The 14,107-nt window shown below is 46.2% G+C and overlaps 1 protein-coding gene across 1 annotated transcript; it reads right to left on the bottom strand.

Moving 5' to 3' along the window:
* Positions 1-1,162: 1,162 nt before the first annotated feature.
* On the bottom strand, positions 1,163-2,725 carry tmem200cb (transmembrane protein 200C-b; the record flags this gene model as incomplete). The annotated part of the gene is made up of 1 exon (XM_083991175.1): positions 1,163-2,725. The coding sequence occupies one exon, from the start codon at positions 2,723-2,725 to the stop codon at positions 1,163-1,165; it is 1,563 nt and encodes a 520-aa protein (XP_083847301.1).
* Between the last annotated feature and the right edge of the window lie 11,382 nt (positions 2,726-14,107).

Here is a 14,107-nt window from a genome sequence, read left to right on the forward strand (position 1 = left end):
AACATGTGTTTATTAAACTACAGGAAGTAAATGAGCATCCAGACTCTTCCCCTCAGGTATTGGAGTCGCTGAATGGGTTGATGGTAATGAAAACAACCTTTGAACACCATTGGGAGCCTTTTGGTTTCCCACCAACATCATCATCAACACAGCACATAATGAGATACTTTCTGTGAAGAAGAAGAAAATAAAAAAGGCACTTTTCATATTGGTATTTCTTTTCCCATTTATCAACCATCGAAATCAGCAGATAGGTCGCTGCTAATTTCCTCCTTAATGGCAAAGCCAGTTATTAAAAAAGACTGTTGCAAAGGTCACTTATAGGTTATTGGTCTCAGTTCAGTTAACACAGATAAAGCACCATCAATACCACTGCAGTCCTGCTTGTTAATGAGAAACGCTGCTAACTAACGTGCATGAAAACTGAATCTATATGTACAGGGTTAGGGTTAGGATTTCCCAACATTTTTTCTTACAACCTAACGCCACACAAGGACCCAGCAGAAGGTGTTACAGTCAAGTTTATTCAACCATGAATGTTTCATATAAACAAGTGTGCACATAGGGAAGGACCTTGTCCTCAAGGTCCAGATCCTAAACCAAACGTCTACCTGAGATTCAATTCAGCTCATCTATTCACGTGGTATTCACACAACAATGTAGAGAAATAAATCTAGACTATTTTTCTGTTTTCTGTGGCATGTATGAATGCTACAGTACGACATGTCCGACAGTAGTTCTCAGTGACGGTTTTGGCAAATTCTACAAGCTACAATGTTTTGTCCTACAAAAGAAAAGTTAAAACTCTTCAGATCTGATTCTCTTTGCTTTTTTTTCCCTTTTTCTTTTGTACAAATCTTTACTAAATCTTCTTACAAGTCTTTAGTATTGCTCTTGCTACATTGAAAAAAATAGAAAAATTACATCTGAATATTAAGCTTGTGGATGTGGTATTTATAAAGACTCTTGCTCTTGAGTGTTCATGGCTATGTTTCTATAGTCCTTAGCTGCTCGCGCTCCAACGAGCACGACGTCGCCTCTCGTCTGTAACGGCCAGCTTCACATCAGCAGTCGGAGAAAACGGTACGAAACAGAGAACAAGACATCAAAGAGTTTTAAGAGGCTCATCAGCAAAAAAAAAAAAAAAAGGAGAAATAAAAGTCTAGTATTCTGCAGAGGTGCTGGGTGTCACCAGGTCGTCCTCTCCCTGAGCTTCTTCTTCCTCCGCCGCCGCCGCTGATGCTGCTGCTGCTGCTGCTGCTGCTGCGTCCATTGCTACTTCCTGTCCGGTGGCCACTAAAGAAGCGTCTGTGTCGGGGGCTTCGAAGGACTCGCCCGCGAGATCAGTCAGTTTGATGTAGCCCTTACTGTTGGTGCGCTCCAGACGGGGGCAGCTGAAGCGCCTCGCTCTGTCGCCTTGACTACACACAGACACGGACAGGCTGCAGCGCCGCGCAGACCTGGGCTGATCCGTGAGGGAGTTGAGCGACAGCCGTGACCCCATCACCCTGGCAACAGGTGATGGAGGAAACAGCTGGGTCCACTGTGGCTGAGGCTGCGGCTGCGGCTGCATCGCCCCCTCTCGGTCAGCAGCCGTGTCTGTGGTTATGTCCTCATCATGGCTCTGACGGGGCGGGGAGGGGTCTGTCGTCAGGATGTCTATCTCCATGGCCTCGGTCTCGTCCGTCCGGCCGCCGGCCTCGATGACGACCCCTTCCCCCGAGCGCCCCTCCATCGCCGCCGCCGCCGCCTCCGCCCTCTCCGACTCGTCCACCTCACAGTTGTTCAGTTTGATCACGGGGAGGGTGAAGGCGTTGACGGAGGAGGTGACGATGGAGGTGGTCTCCCACTGCCGGGGCTGCGGCGCCTGCTTGCTGCTATTGCTGTAGTCTTTGTAGATGCTGTAGACAGTGTCTGTGAAGGTCTGGACGTCTCTGGACCAGCTACGCGGCCTGCCGGACAGAGACGGGTGTCTGAACACCTCGTCGCCGCCCAGCTCGCCCTGGAAACCGAGTCCGGTGGACGGCCAGGAGCTGCGGCTGAGCATCCCGCTGGCGGGGAAGGAGCCGGACGGGCCCTCGGCGCTCCTCGCCTGAGTGTAGTTCACCAGACCATTGAGAGGCGAGTACTCCTTGGAGCGGATGCTGTGCAGGTCGATCACCGTGGAGTAGATGTCCCGCAGGTTGATGATCTTCGTCTTCTTGTCTCGGTTTTCGTGCAGCACCGCGTTGGCGCAGATGAAGAGGAAAATGCCGATCCCCATCACCAGCGGTCCGAAGACTTTCAGATTGTCCGAGTACAGGTAATTATCCAGGAAGTCACAGAGGAAGCCACAGTGAGGGGAGGGGTTGGGGGCGCTGCCGTTAGCATGGCTCTGGTTGAATACGTGCTTGTCGTGGGTGGCGTTGGAGGGAACGGGCGGGGAACTCTTTGAGAAGCTCACCCTGTTGTATCCTCCGGTCCGGCGGCGCTCCTGGTACTGCTGCTGGCTCTGGCTGGGCCAGTAGCCGAGCACCGCCATGGAGATCCCCACCATGAGCACGACGACTCCGACGCCGGCCACCAAACCGGCCGGGGAGCACAGGTTGAGCTTCCCCTTCACCACCACCACGTCGTTCTTCTTCTTCTTCTTGGATTTCCGCTTCCTTTTGTTTTCCGCCCGGTTCTTGGAGCGGAGGGAATCCTGGCGCCGGTTCATGCGCAGCAGGCCCCCGGTGGCGATCATGGCGGTGATGGGACAGCAGGCTCGTCACTCAACCTGGCAGGACACAAAGCGGAGAACAGAGAGCGAGCATTAGGTTAACGATACACATGAGAAGCAGAAGGTTTCGGCGCACGGAGACGACCACAGACGAAATATGTTCATTCTATGAGAGATTACACATGTAATCCAGATTAAAGCAGAAGTAAGCGGAATGTTTGTGTTAATATAAGTCTTAAATAGTTATATCTTCCGACGGCAATCACTTATATAGAGTCTTTGGTCTGAAACACGGGTCTGTCAGTCACTCTGCTCTGCTGTAAGCCGAGGAGAAAACTTTCCTTGTATCCTACAACCTTTATCCAATGAGGAGAGAGAACGGCATAAAGGGGCGGTCCTCTCTGTGTGTGCAGCCAAGGGATGCGCGTGAATGTGGTGACGTAGGGACGAGGGCGGGGACTGCTAACTCCATCGGCTGACAAGAAGTTAGCCAAAACCACCGGATCGCTTACTTCTGCTTTAATGATACACATGATAAGCAGAGGGTTTTTTGTTCATTCCATGAGAGATTACACATGTAATCCAGATTTAATATACAGTATATACTACATGCAGCACTGGATTATCCACCAAGCATCTAACCCTTAGAGACCACAAACGCACCACGTCCAAATTCTTTATTGTGTGCACCATTAAAACGCAATTGTCTTAAGGTGTGACAACTCGCTTCTACACCTTTTAAAAAGGTCAAACAACTATTTTACAACACAAAACACATGTTTCTATCACCAATTTTGCTTTTTTTTTCAGATGGGAAATGTCTGTATTTTCTGATTCCTCTGTGATCTTTAAAGTGGTCAGGACTCAGGAAGATTATCCAACATATTTCTGGGCACTTCTCAGGATAAAAGAGAGTATCTGATCAAACCACACCCACACAGTCCTGATTTGAGTGTTAGATCAAATATAGCCAATGATGTTTTTTTTCTCTTCTAACTTTAGTTTGCTCTTTCAGCTGTGACTAATGTTACAGAGAGTGAGACTTTGAACTGATTTGAAGCTATGTTTTTATTTTTAGGGCCTGTAAGAGAAATGTTTGTAGAAATATGAGCTGGAGATGCTACTCCAAGGATGCTACAGCGGGTCGATCCGGCCCTGTGTCGGAGATTATCCCACAGGTAGAGCAAACACTGCTTCTTCTTTGCACAAATCCAGCGGAAGGCAGATGCAATATTAGTCATCAGATGGACACTAAACCAGCAGATAACATCCATCTGCTGCTGCTGCCGCCGCTGAATCTATAAATACGATGATGTAAGCGAAACAGAGACAAATACCCAAGTTGACAGCAGAGAACAAGGAGTGCTATTTATCTATATTCAGCTGTGTGCCGGTGCGATATCAGCCTATGAAAATGTAATGTGTCCAGACAGGAGGCCAGCAGGCATGTTCTCTCCACCTCACCCCTTGCTTCCTCACTCTCCTTTTTTCCCCCTCCTCTTCCTGCCTCTCTCCTCTCTCTCCTCTCTCTCCCACCAACGCTCTCCCTCCTGCCTTCCACCCAAATCCTTTTCGCCGTCAACCGACGCAGCTGTGCCTCGAGATGACAGCATCCCTCACATGCAGCAGCTTCACGAAGGCAAAAGAAGAAGAAAAAGAGCTATTAGCCGTTTGTTTACACACCAACACCGTCTCTGACACACAAACACATGGATGTTGGTGGATTTTTTTCAGGTTTTTCTGATTACTGCTGCTGCACATAGGCCAGTCACTGCTGCATGTGGTCCAACCATGCAGCACTTATCATGATTACAGACATCTGCTGATGAGTTTCAGCCACATGTGGTGCATAATAATCAAAGGATAAGGCTGATGAATGAGACAGGGGTCTGGCTTGATTGTGCTGGTAGCTATGTATTCAATTTGACTAATCAGGCCTAATTGTGTATGACTTAGGGCTTATAGCCTCATGAATAACTTATTCCACAAATTCCATTCAGAGCAGCAATTAATAAGAGATTTCCAAAAGGTTGCTCTGGGTCACAATAATGATGGCGAAGGCGCCTTGAAATCCCTTTATGATCCAAGTTATTACAAGCAGAAAAAAGTGAAATACAGAACACGGAGCTCTGCACCTGAGCTTCTGCAAACAACACACCGGTGCTCAGCTGCTGTTTATAGCGGCGATCACTGTGTATCACATCCAATAACCACTCAAATGCCTCCCGGGTGAGAGCAAGTCAACGTGCACTAAGGCTGATAAAGCGTGGGAGGATCTGTGTGTGTGTGTGTGTGTGTGTGTGTGTATGTGTATGTGTGTTTGGGAAGAGAAGGGCAGCGGTAACGTGGAACCAGGAGTGGGTGTGGACAAGTCGGGTTGTGTCTCTGTCTGCGGTGCTGAACAGGAAGCTGCTCGGTTTTTGTTCCTCTCCCACGAAAAGCTGCACGTCTGGCGGGTTAGGGAGGATGGAGAAGAGGAAGAGGAAGAGGAAGAGGGAGAGAGAGGAGGAAGAAGAAGAGGAGGTAGTGGTGGTGGAGGGTGAGGGTTTGGTTTCAACCGCGCTCGGTCCAAGCTCCGTGCTGCGGGGGCGCATAATTTCGCGCAATGTTGCATGAGTAATCGACTGTTGACATTACGGCGCATCTGTTTCCCTTCTGCTGGAAGAAAAAAAAAATCCCGTGAAGCAGAGTAAAAAAAAAAAAAAAAAAATTACAAATAACATAAGGTGCCGTGTGGAGCTGGAGGTGCCCTGAAAATGTCCAGAGCCACAGCGACGCATCGCGCTCAAACACAAAGCCCAAACACTGTGCGTTTTTTCCCCTCGCAAGGTGCAGACAGATGACAAACATCCACACCTCTGCCACGGCCTGACGAAGCCCATGCTTCCACGAGTGACACTACAACTCAGAGCTGCGTGGCAATCATTAAACCAGCTGTATAAACCAGTGACAGTAAGTTATTAGAAATGAGCATCTGATGGCAGCATCGCAGCCGTAAAATGATAATAATAATAAAAAGTTTAACAGGATTAAATCAGAGCTGCGGTTGAAACATAGACGTGTTTTCATCCTGCTGCGTCTATTTACCACATGTCCATCACTAATGTGACAGATAAGACACCGGATGTGTCACATAAACCGATGCATCTCCATTAAAATCCTTCATTTTTTTTAATCTCACGGGGAAAAGTGGAGGGACTAGACTAGGGAGAGTGCGTAATGCTTCAAGTCCGACGCCTCCCTGACATCAAAACTCTTGTCCGTCGATTTATTCCAGATAAAAAAAAACCGCTCTCCAACAACTCAACCAGTCTTGTCACTATATTATTAATAAAAACACAGACTCAAACCTCTCCTTTGACTTCTAAGCTCGGGGAGTCTGCGAGGAATCGGATGCGACTATAAAAAGACACAAAAGAAGAAGCTCGGGTGTTCAGCTGGAGGTTGAGGCGCAGGAGGAAGTGATGGTGAAACGAATGATTAGATGATAAAATAAAATAAAATAAAATAAAAGGATGGTATATATATATATTAAAAAAATGAGCGCGTCTCTTACCAGAAATCGTGGCTTGATAATCAAGCATCTTCAAAGGCGCACTGCTCGCTCGCTCAGCTCCGCATGTCGTGGTGCGCCACTTTGGTGCCAAGGCTGGAAGAGTGGTTTCCACTTGAACGCGGATTCACAATAGACCGGCAAGGGGGCGGGCCGACTGCATTTCCATTGGTGGTGATTATTGGGCAACGTGAAAAGAAACGAGAGCTGCTCAGGACATCTATCATACTGCACGTTATAGCTACATTCCAAACACTTCCAGATGTTTCCCCCCCCCCCACTTGATTTTCCACACACACACAAAACCCCAGCAGTGCAGGATTGCACTTCGTGGTTTATGATATAAGTCATAAGCCAGATGTGTTTTTTTTTTTTTTTTGCCATGCAGTCTGTTTCTTTTTGCACAATGGCGTGGGAATTTTCATGCTAACTATGACAAATGGCAAACACAGGCTACTTATTTCCATGTGCACACCAGTGATAAATAGGTTAAAAATACAATGCATGGGGGGAAAAATGCTGTTAAGGGATTGAAATTGCACAAGTGTGAGGTGAAGTCAGAGATTTAAACACAGCAGATTCATCATCTCCTTGCAGCATGTGACTGTTACCTTCTCCCCTCGGCTTACATTTTCATAATTGCTGATATGCTGCATCCCCATGTTCAACAAAATGAATTATGACAGAGTCCAGATGTGTTTCAGTGATGTGAGACTGGAGACAAGAGGCAACAGCAGCTATACACTGGGCAGGAGGAGGAGGAGGAGGATGAAGAGGGAGGGAGGGGGGGGGGGGGGGTGAATAACAAAGCGTGGTGCTGATGCTCCAGAGAGTTGACTGTGAATTTATGACCCAGAAATGTGTTTTGTTTATGGCATAAATTAGAGGAGGGAACAGCGAGGGCTCCAGCGTGCATACCGCAGTCAGAGTCAATGTATACACGGACATCTGAAATAATCCAAAGCATGGGGAGGGGAGGGAAGGTTTAAAGCGCTGTCTTTAATCCGTGGTGTAAAACCTGGTGCTCTGGAGGTCTGGAGGTCCGGGGCCAGCTTTCAGTGAAGCTCTAAGCTCGTGCTGGATGGGAAGATACAGTGGCACAACAGATGTTTCTAAAGGCTTATAACATCTTAGGACTGTGGTACTGCAAAAAAACTAAACTGCTCCAAAATATGCTGCTGAAATAAGAAAGACAGAAGCTATAGTGTCGTGCAGAATCATCACTGGCCTCTGCACCTTATCAGTGTGAAGAAACAAGACGAAAATCAAGGTAGCACTTAACTTGAATAGAGGCCTAATGATGGAGAGCTGCTGTCACTCCTGCTGGGGCACAGGTGGAGGCTTCATCAGCTTGTCCAAGTGTTCTCATTATTCCAAGTGTGGATGAGCAGCTCATTGCTAAAAATATACTCTTTAAAAAAAAAAGTCTTATAGACCTCCTATATAAAATTGGAAACCAACTCCTCACACCACCACCTGCTCATCTTTCCCTGGTTGCTGGCTCTTACTCGAGAGATCACTCCACTCTGCGCCTCAACGACTCTCGATTCCAATCAGCAATCAGCTGGAGAACCAACTCTCAGATTTTTTTTTACAACAACTTCACACAGAAACGTGCCCTAGTTCCTGCTTTCGCTGCTCTACCCAACGAAACGAGGTCTGGGATTCACCGTGAGCTCCCGCACACATGGATCTGTGTCGACGGTGGCTAATGCGCTCTGAGCCAAAGACTTGTCAGTACCTGTTCTGCCTAATTAATTAAATATATCAAAGAAGAGAAAACAAACTTGAATTCATTAGTTTTTAACACAGTGCTGCAGAGCCAGCTGAGAAATGTGGGGGGGGGGGCTCGTTGACCCACCGGTGGAAGAACAGATTGCAGAAGCTGCGAAAATTTACATTATTTCCCTAATGACTTTTCCTCACATACTTACCTACTCTTTTTTTTTTTTTTTTTAATCTATCGAGACATTCCCAGGTAATTAAACTCACCTTGCAGATAAATTAAGGGGGTCTCAATGTCACAAAGAGAATATCAAAATGAGAAGAGCTGGGGAATGACAGGCAGAGGAGGAAGGACCAGATAGATGATGAGCTTTCGTGATGTTACTCTCTCCTAATGCAGGAGGTTTTCATCTTTGGGAGGGGCGTTCCCATCTATCCTGCAGCAGTAATTAAATAATTCAATTTAGTCCCCAGCGATCATATCATGTCTGTCACAGTTATTTCACACACACCCGTCTCTCCCATCCTGGCTGATGTGGCTCCTACACGCAGTCCTATTCAAGACTCTGCTCCTATATACCATTTTCTGATGCTTATCAAAAAATAGATCATCCCTCACATCACATCTCGGCGTCCCGGGAGACACACGAGTGCACGACGGCGGTGGTGGGGCTCACCTATACTGTATAGTGTCAAAAATAGTTGCACCGGCTCACCTCTCTGAAACCGCAACGGGAGAGGACAATTCACGCCGTTTCACTTTGTCCTCTCCTCGCTTCCTTTGCTTGTCAAGACTTTCTTTTCTCCCTGTAATACCCTAGTTAACAGCTCCTGTCTGTAGCGGCATCAGGGAGCTGCGGGGGGCTCATTTCATTTCTTAAGATCAGGCTCTGCCGTCTAATTGGGAATGTGGAAACTTGGAATATACGGGGCTCAGTGAGAGATCAACTCCCTCCAGGAAACGTTGTCATCATTACTGCTGTAGTTGCTGCAGGAGTCAGAGGGCTTTCGCAGCGGGGAGAGATAAAAGCCACGCTGCCTTCTGAGGCCTTGGAAATGAAGACGCAGTAGCTGAGAGTGTTTAAGAGATTTGAGGGAAATGAAGGGTCATCAATTACACCGAAAACAACTGCTCTGAGAGTCGCCGAGGAGTGAAGAAGCTGCCTATGCTGTCTGGGTTAGACACACAATCAGCGCTTAAAATATGAAGCTGGCATTATTCTAGATTTTCCTAATCAGCAAATCCTATGAAAAGACTAAAATTAATGACGTGACGAGTCTGTCTTCCCTAACCCAGATACGCTGGTTCTGGCTGAAACCATAAATCTTTAAAAATGTGTTTTAAAAAAAAGGCTCCAAAATTTCCTAAAACAGCTGCATGGGAACTATAGTTTTCAGGAATAAGGCAGCAGAATTGTTGAGGACTATTTTCAGCTGCGCACTGATACACATTTGGTGCTAAAGCAGTGAAGTGGACTCAAAATAAAATACAAAGCAGAGGAAAACATGTCGCTGAGTGCAACAGTGTGGCTCAGACCTGTTATAGTAGTTTATGGACAACAATGGAAATCTATGGAGCAGATAATTAAGCTATTTACCAGTTAAGCTGTATATACTGTAGGCCACGCTTGTTTGGTCATTGGTCTTTTAATAATGTTAATGATAAGAAGAATATTGAATTTTCCAAGTATAATGGCCTTTTTATTTATTTATTTTACATCTGGCCCATTTTATAACCTGATTATCTATTAAAAACCCCTTGAGGATTAAACTCCCTGTCTTATATGCAAATCTCTACAGATGCTATCAGCGTGTACCAAACAAACAGAGGCATGAAGAGATGATAGTTTTTTGTTGTTGTTTTTTTTAAACCCAGAGTATACTTCTTCCCCAAACCAAAGTGCAATTAATAACAATTAAAGCCAAGCACATCAATCAGTCTATTGACCTTCAGTTTTGGACAAAAGCTACAACACGTTCATTATCTTGCTCAGTGGAAACTCAAACGATAGGAAGGAGAACCTCCTCATAAATCACACCAGAGTTTCCCCACACTAACCATCACCTGCACCATTGTCTGCTCGTATAGGCACTGCGGGGAGAAGATGGAGAGAAGACCTTCGTTTGATGAATGACCATTAGGGTCCGTCCGCAGTTTCTGGTTGTGGCTAATGAGATGCGTGACAGCGTAGCGACTGATACGGGTCATGGAGACATATGGGCATTTCTGGCCCGTTCATTTCTATGTTGGGGCAGCCATATGTCTCTGACATCACGGGGAGCGCTGGGAATGGAACGAGACACCCAGTTGTGCGAGACGACGGAGGGCCCAGTACTGTAGCTGGGTTACCGTGGAGAGAGGGATCGTGGGAGCGCGGGCAGGTGGAGGAGGGGGAGGAGGAGGAGGAGGAGGAGGAGGGTGGGAGTGGAGGGAGCAGCAGGTGAACACTTGCTCCCAGCAGGTAGCATGGTTCCCACTGGTGACCCTGTTTCATTTCCACAGGATAAATGGCTGATGAATAGGCAACCAAGGACCCGAACACAAATAGAGGCCACATATCATCGGCTGGTAGCACTAATGGGAATTCATGGGTAAAATATGGAGGTAATCCCTCCTGTAATGGAACACAGTCCTAGATAGGAAACTCAGACAACTCTTTTAGCTTTTGTACTGAGCGGAATGAAACAATGTGTAAAAACTATCTTCTTATTCTCTTTTCAACCACCACTTTCTCTGAATATGCTTATGAAGTGGATAATAAACAGCATTGAGACGAGCGTGCATTATCTCAAGAAAAGACAGTAATTACAATCCTCAACATCAAAAGCTCTGCTCCTCCTAAACTGCGGGATCATGAATCCTGTAGGCTGAGCAGCTACAAAGAAGCTGTTTTTTTTTTTTTTCCCCACTGTTAACTAACCCTAGCTTCACGGCCACATTTTCCAGTGCAGCGAGGCAGTTGCGCAACAAGGGGCTGAATCTCGGGGCTTGTAAGATGCAAGCTTCATGGGATCACAGTGAGGAAGCCTTCTTTGATCTCCCATCCCAGATAATATAGGTCATCTCTTCAGGGAGAAACAACAAAGACCAAATGAGACGGAAAATACCGTTCAGCCCACCTCTGTGGAGCGAGAAGCAAATAGCCCCTGAAATGCAGCCGCACTGACCGCGGCGGCCATTAGCCCCACAGACCTATTTACAAGTCTTGATCTTTGGCATCTGTAACACAACGCTACATCAGCTCTTGAGCTGCTGACAGGAAAAAAAAGGGCAATTTAAAAAAAAAAAAGTGAAATATTGCATCTGTCATTTCCTACTCTGCTGCCTGGATGTGCAGCTTGTTCAGAGTGGGTATCCATGGCAACTGTTTTATAATGCCTTGCGAAACACCTTAGAAGAGGATCCTTTTTTATCTGGGCTGCAGGGCTGGGACAGAGCCAGCGGAGAATCAAACCAGAGGGCAAAAGTGACGGCTGACGGGGTTGTACATCAAATGTTTTCCTTTTTCAGCTGATGCATTTGTAATCCCCCCCCCCCCCCCCCCCCCTCTCTCTCTCCTCTCTTTCTCCCTCTCTCCCTCCCTCTCAAAAGGTGTGGCTTGCAAAAATGCATCAGATATGGGAAAATAATGAAAAGAGCTCATGCTGAAGGACCACAGGAAATATGATGACATAGGAATGAATCAGTTTCTCATAGCAAAGCCTGACGTCCAGAAGAAAACCTCCACCCGGGTTGCAGGTTTAAAGATTTACAGTATTTTCTATATGTGTCAGATGCATAGCACGACCACTATCACCGCATGTGACTGAGGCTTAAAGACTCACTGTACACGAGCACGGGCTCCAGGTTCTGGAGGACAAGTCCAGTCATGTGGAATACAGCAGGCGTGAGCATGATGGGAGGGGGGCACGCGGCCAGCTGGGTCTTCTGCAGGGGTAAGCGAGTGCCCATGCCAGGAGCTTAGAGGGCCAATCAGGGAAAAGCTGCAGGCCTCATCCATGCATGCTAATCAGCTTGTCGGAGGAGCCTAGGTCGAGGGCATCTGCAGGTGTTCATTGCCATGGATACAGCAGCAGTCATACAATATTACCTGAGCAGGTAGATCAAGCGGAAGGAATGCGGCACCTTGGCGTTGGCTGCACGAGGGTCCATGACCTTCAGGTTACGTCAGCGCTTCTCAGAACAGTCACAGGCTGCAGAGTGAGGAGGCAAAAAGGTTGATACTTCTCATACACACAGTGTATAATATACAGTAGTGTGTTTACATATATTTGAAAAGTGAATAGCTTAAAGGGATAGTTCAACATTTTGGCAAATTGGCCCATTGCCATAATCCCTATAGTCATAGCAGTAGGTTCGTTACCTTTAATTGTCGGTGCAAGCTATTTTTAGAACGACGGAGCAGAGCCGTGAGCTGCTCAGAGCGAGGCTACGGAGGCTCATGGGATTTCTTGGTTTCCCTCATCAAACTCATCAAATACACAATCCAACAACTCCAAAACTCTCGTGGACAAGTTGTGACCTGCACATTCACCAAACTATGAGATAAAGACAGAACGTTACCAGACAGAGTTGTTTTCGAGGCAAATGCAGAGACTGCTTGATGAAAAACTGCCCCCCGACGGGTACGCCTATCAGCTGTTTTTTATGAATTTCATAACGTTCTGTTATTATCTCATAGCGTGGTGAATGTGCAGGTCACAACTTGTCCACGAGAGCGTTTTGGAGTTGTTGGATTATGTATTTGATTAGGGAAATCAAGAAATCCCATGAGCCTCCGTAGCGTAGCTCTGAGCAGCTCGCAGCTCTGCTCCGCCGCTCTAAAAGTAGCTTGCACCGACAATTAAAGGTAACGGACCTACTTGCTATGACTATAGGGATTATGGCAATGGGCCAATTTGCCAAAATGTTGAACTATCCCTTTAAGCATTAATTGATTAGTGGCACAATGCAAAACTGAACAACAACAACTGTTCCCTCACAACACTGTGTCTGGAAACAAACGTGCACAAAGGCTTAGAGACATGTAGTGTATGGCAGAAAAACAGTCATTCATCACTTGCGCACTGTGAGCTATTGTGGCCATTTTGTCTTTTGTCACAGCTTCACTCCACTTTTTCTATTTTCAGTTGTGTGACACGAGGTGTTACCTCTACTTTATGTTAGACTAGATGCTGCGATGGCAGACCAACAAGCACAGTGTTTTATTCCCTTGGATAAGCTTGTTAATCACGTTAAAAGGCTCCACACTGAGTCACCAGAGCGAGTGACACAAAGACATCAATAAATGATGGACAGATATAACTGCCGGGAGGGGAAACGTCATTATATTATTCCCCTCTTTCAAGAATCGAGCACGCTGTAAAGTTGACGACGTGGACTCTCTCCAAGAGTGACTGACTCATTCATTCTACAACACAACTTTTACAATCTGTATACTTAGCACCCTAATCACGCTGTGTTCCCAGTTGTGTGTGTATAGCAACTGCTGGAAAAACATAATCCAATCAAAAGGGGGTTTCATCTTGGTGGTCGACCTCACACGACCACTTTTGACTGCTTTTATCCAGAGTATCTTTGAGGTCATTCATCTTTTCATATGCAAATGTTTTAATCAACATCTCCCAGTGAATTAAGCTTTCCCTGGGCTGCGACTCATTTGTGTTATCGGGCAAATTAACCTTTGCTGCTGGAAGGACAGTTGAAAATCCCAACTGTCCGAGAGCATTCAATAGATATTTGTTTCCCTCCTGCAGACAAAACGCTACGAATAGAGTAAGGGCGTATTACTGTGGGTGTATTTTGATTGGGAATTCAGTTTCAAGCTCAAATCCAAAATACACTGACCTATTTAGACTCCTTTTCCATCATAAATCATCAAGAGAGAATGATTCAGACCTCAGTGTAATACACTGGCAGCAATATGGCCAATACTGATGTATTATTTTTCATATATCTGAGGTTCAGATGAGGTGATAGTTCCTGCTCTGTCACCAATGTATTAAAAAAGTGACATAACAAGGAAATAACGGCCAAGACGAGACAGAAAGCAAAGAAGAGAGAAGTTCAACTTTGATCAAAGAGCAAGAAAAGAAAACTTATATAGGACATTTCATTCCAGTGGAGA

This window comes from Trachurus trachurus, assembly GCF_905171665.1.
Source record: "Trachurus trachurus genome assembly, chromosome: 17".
Lineage (NCBI taxonomy): Eukaryota > Metazoa > Chordata > Actinopteri > Carangiformes > Carangidae > Trachurus > Trachurus trachurus.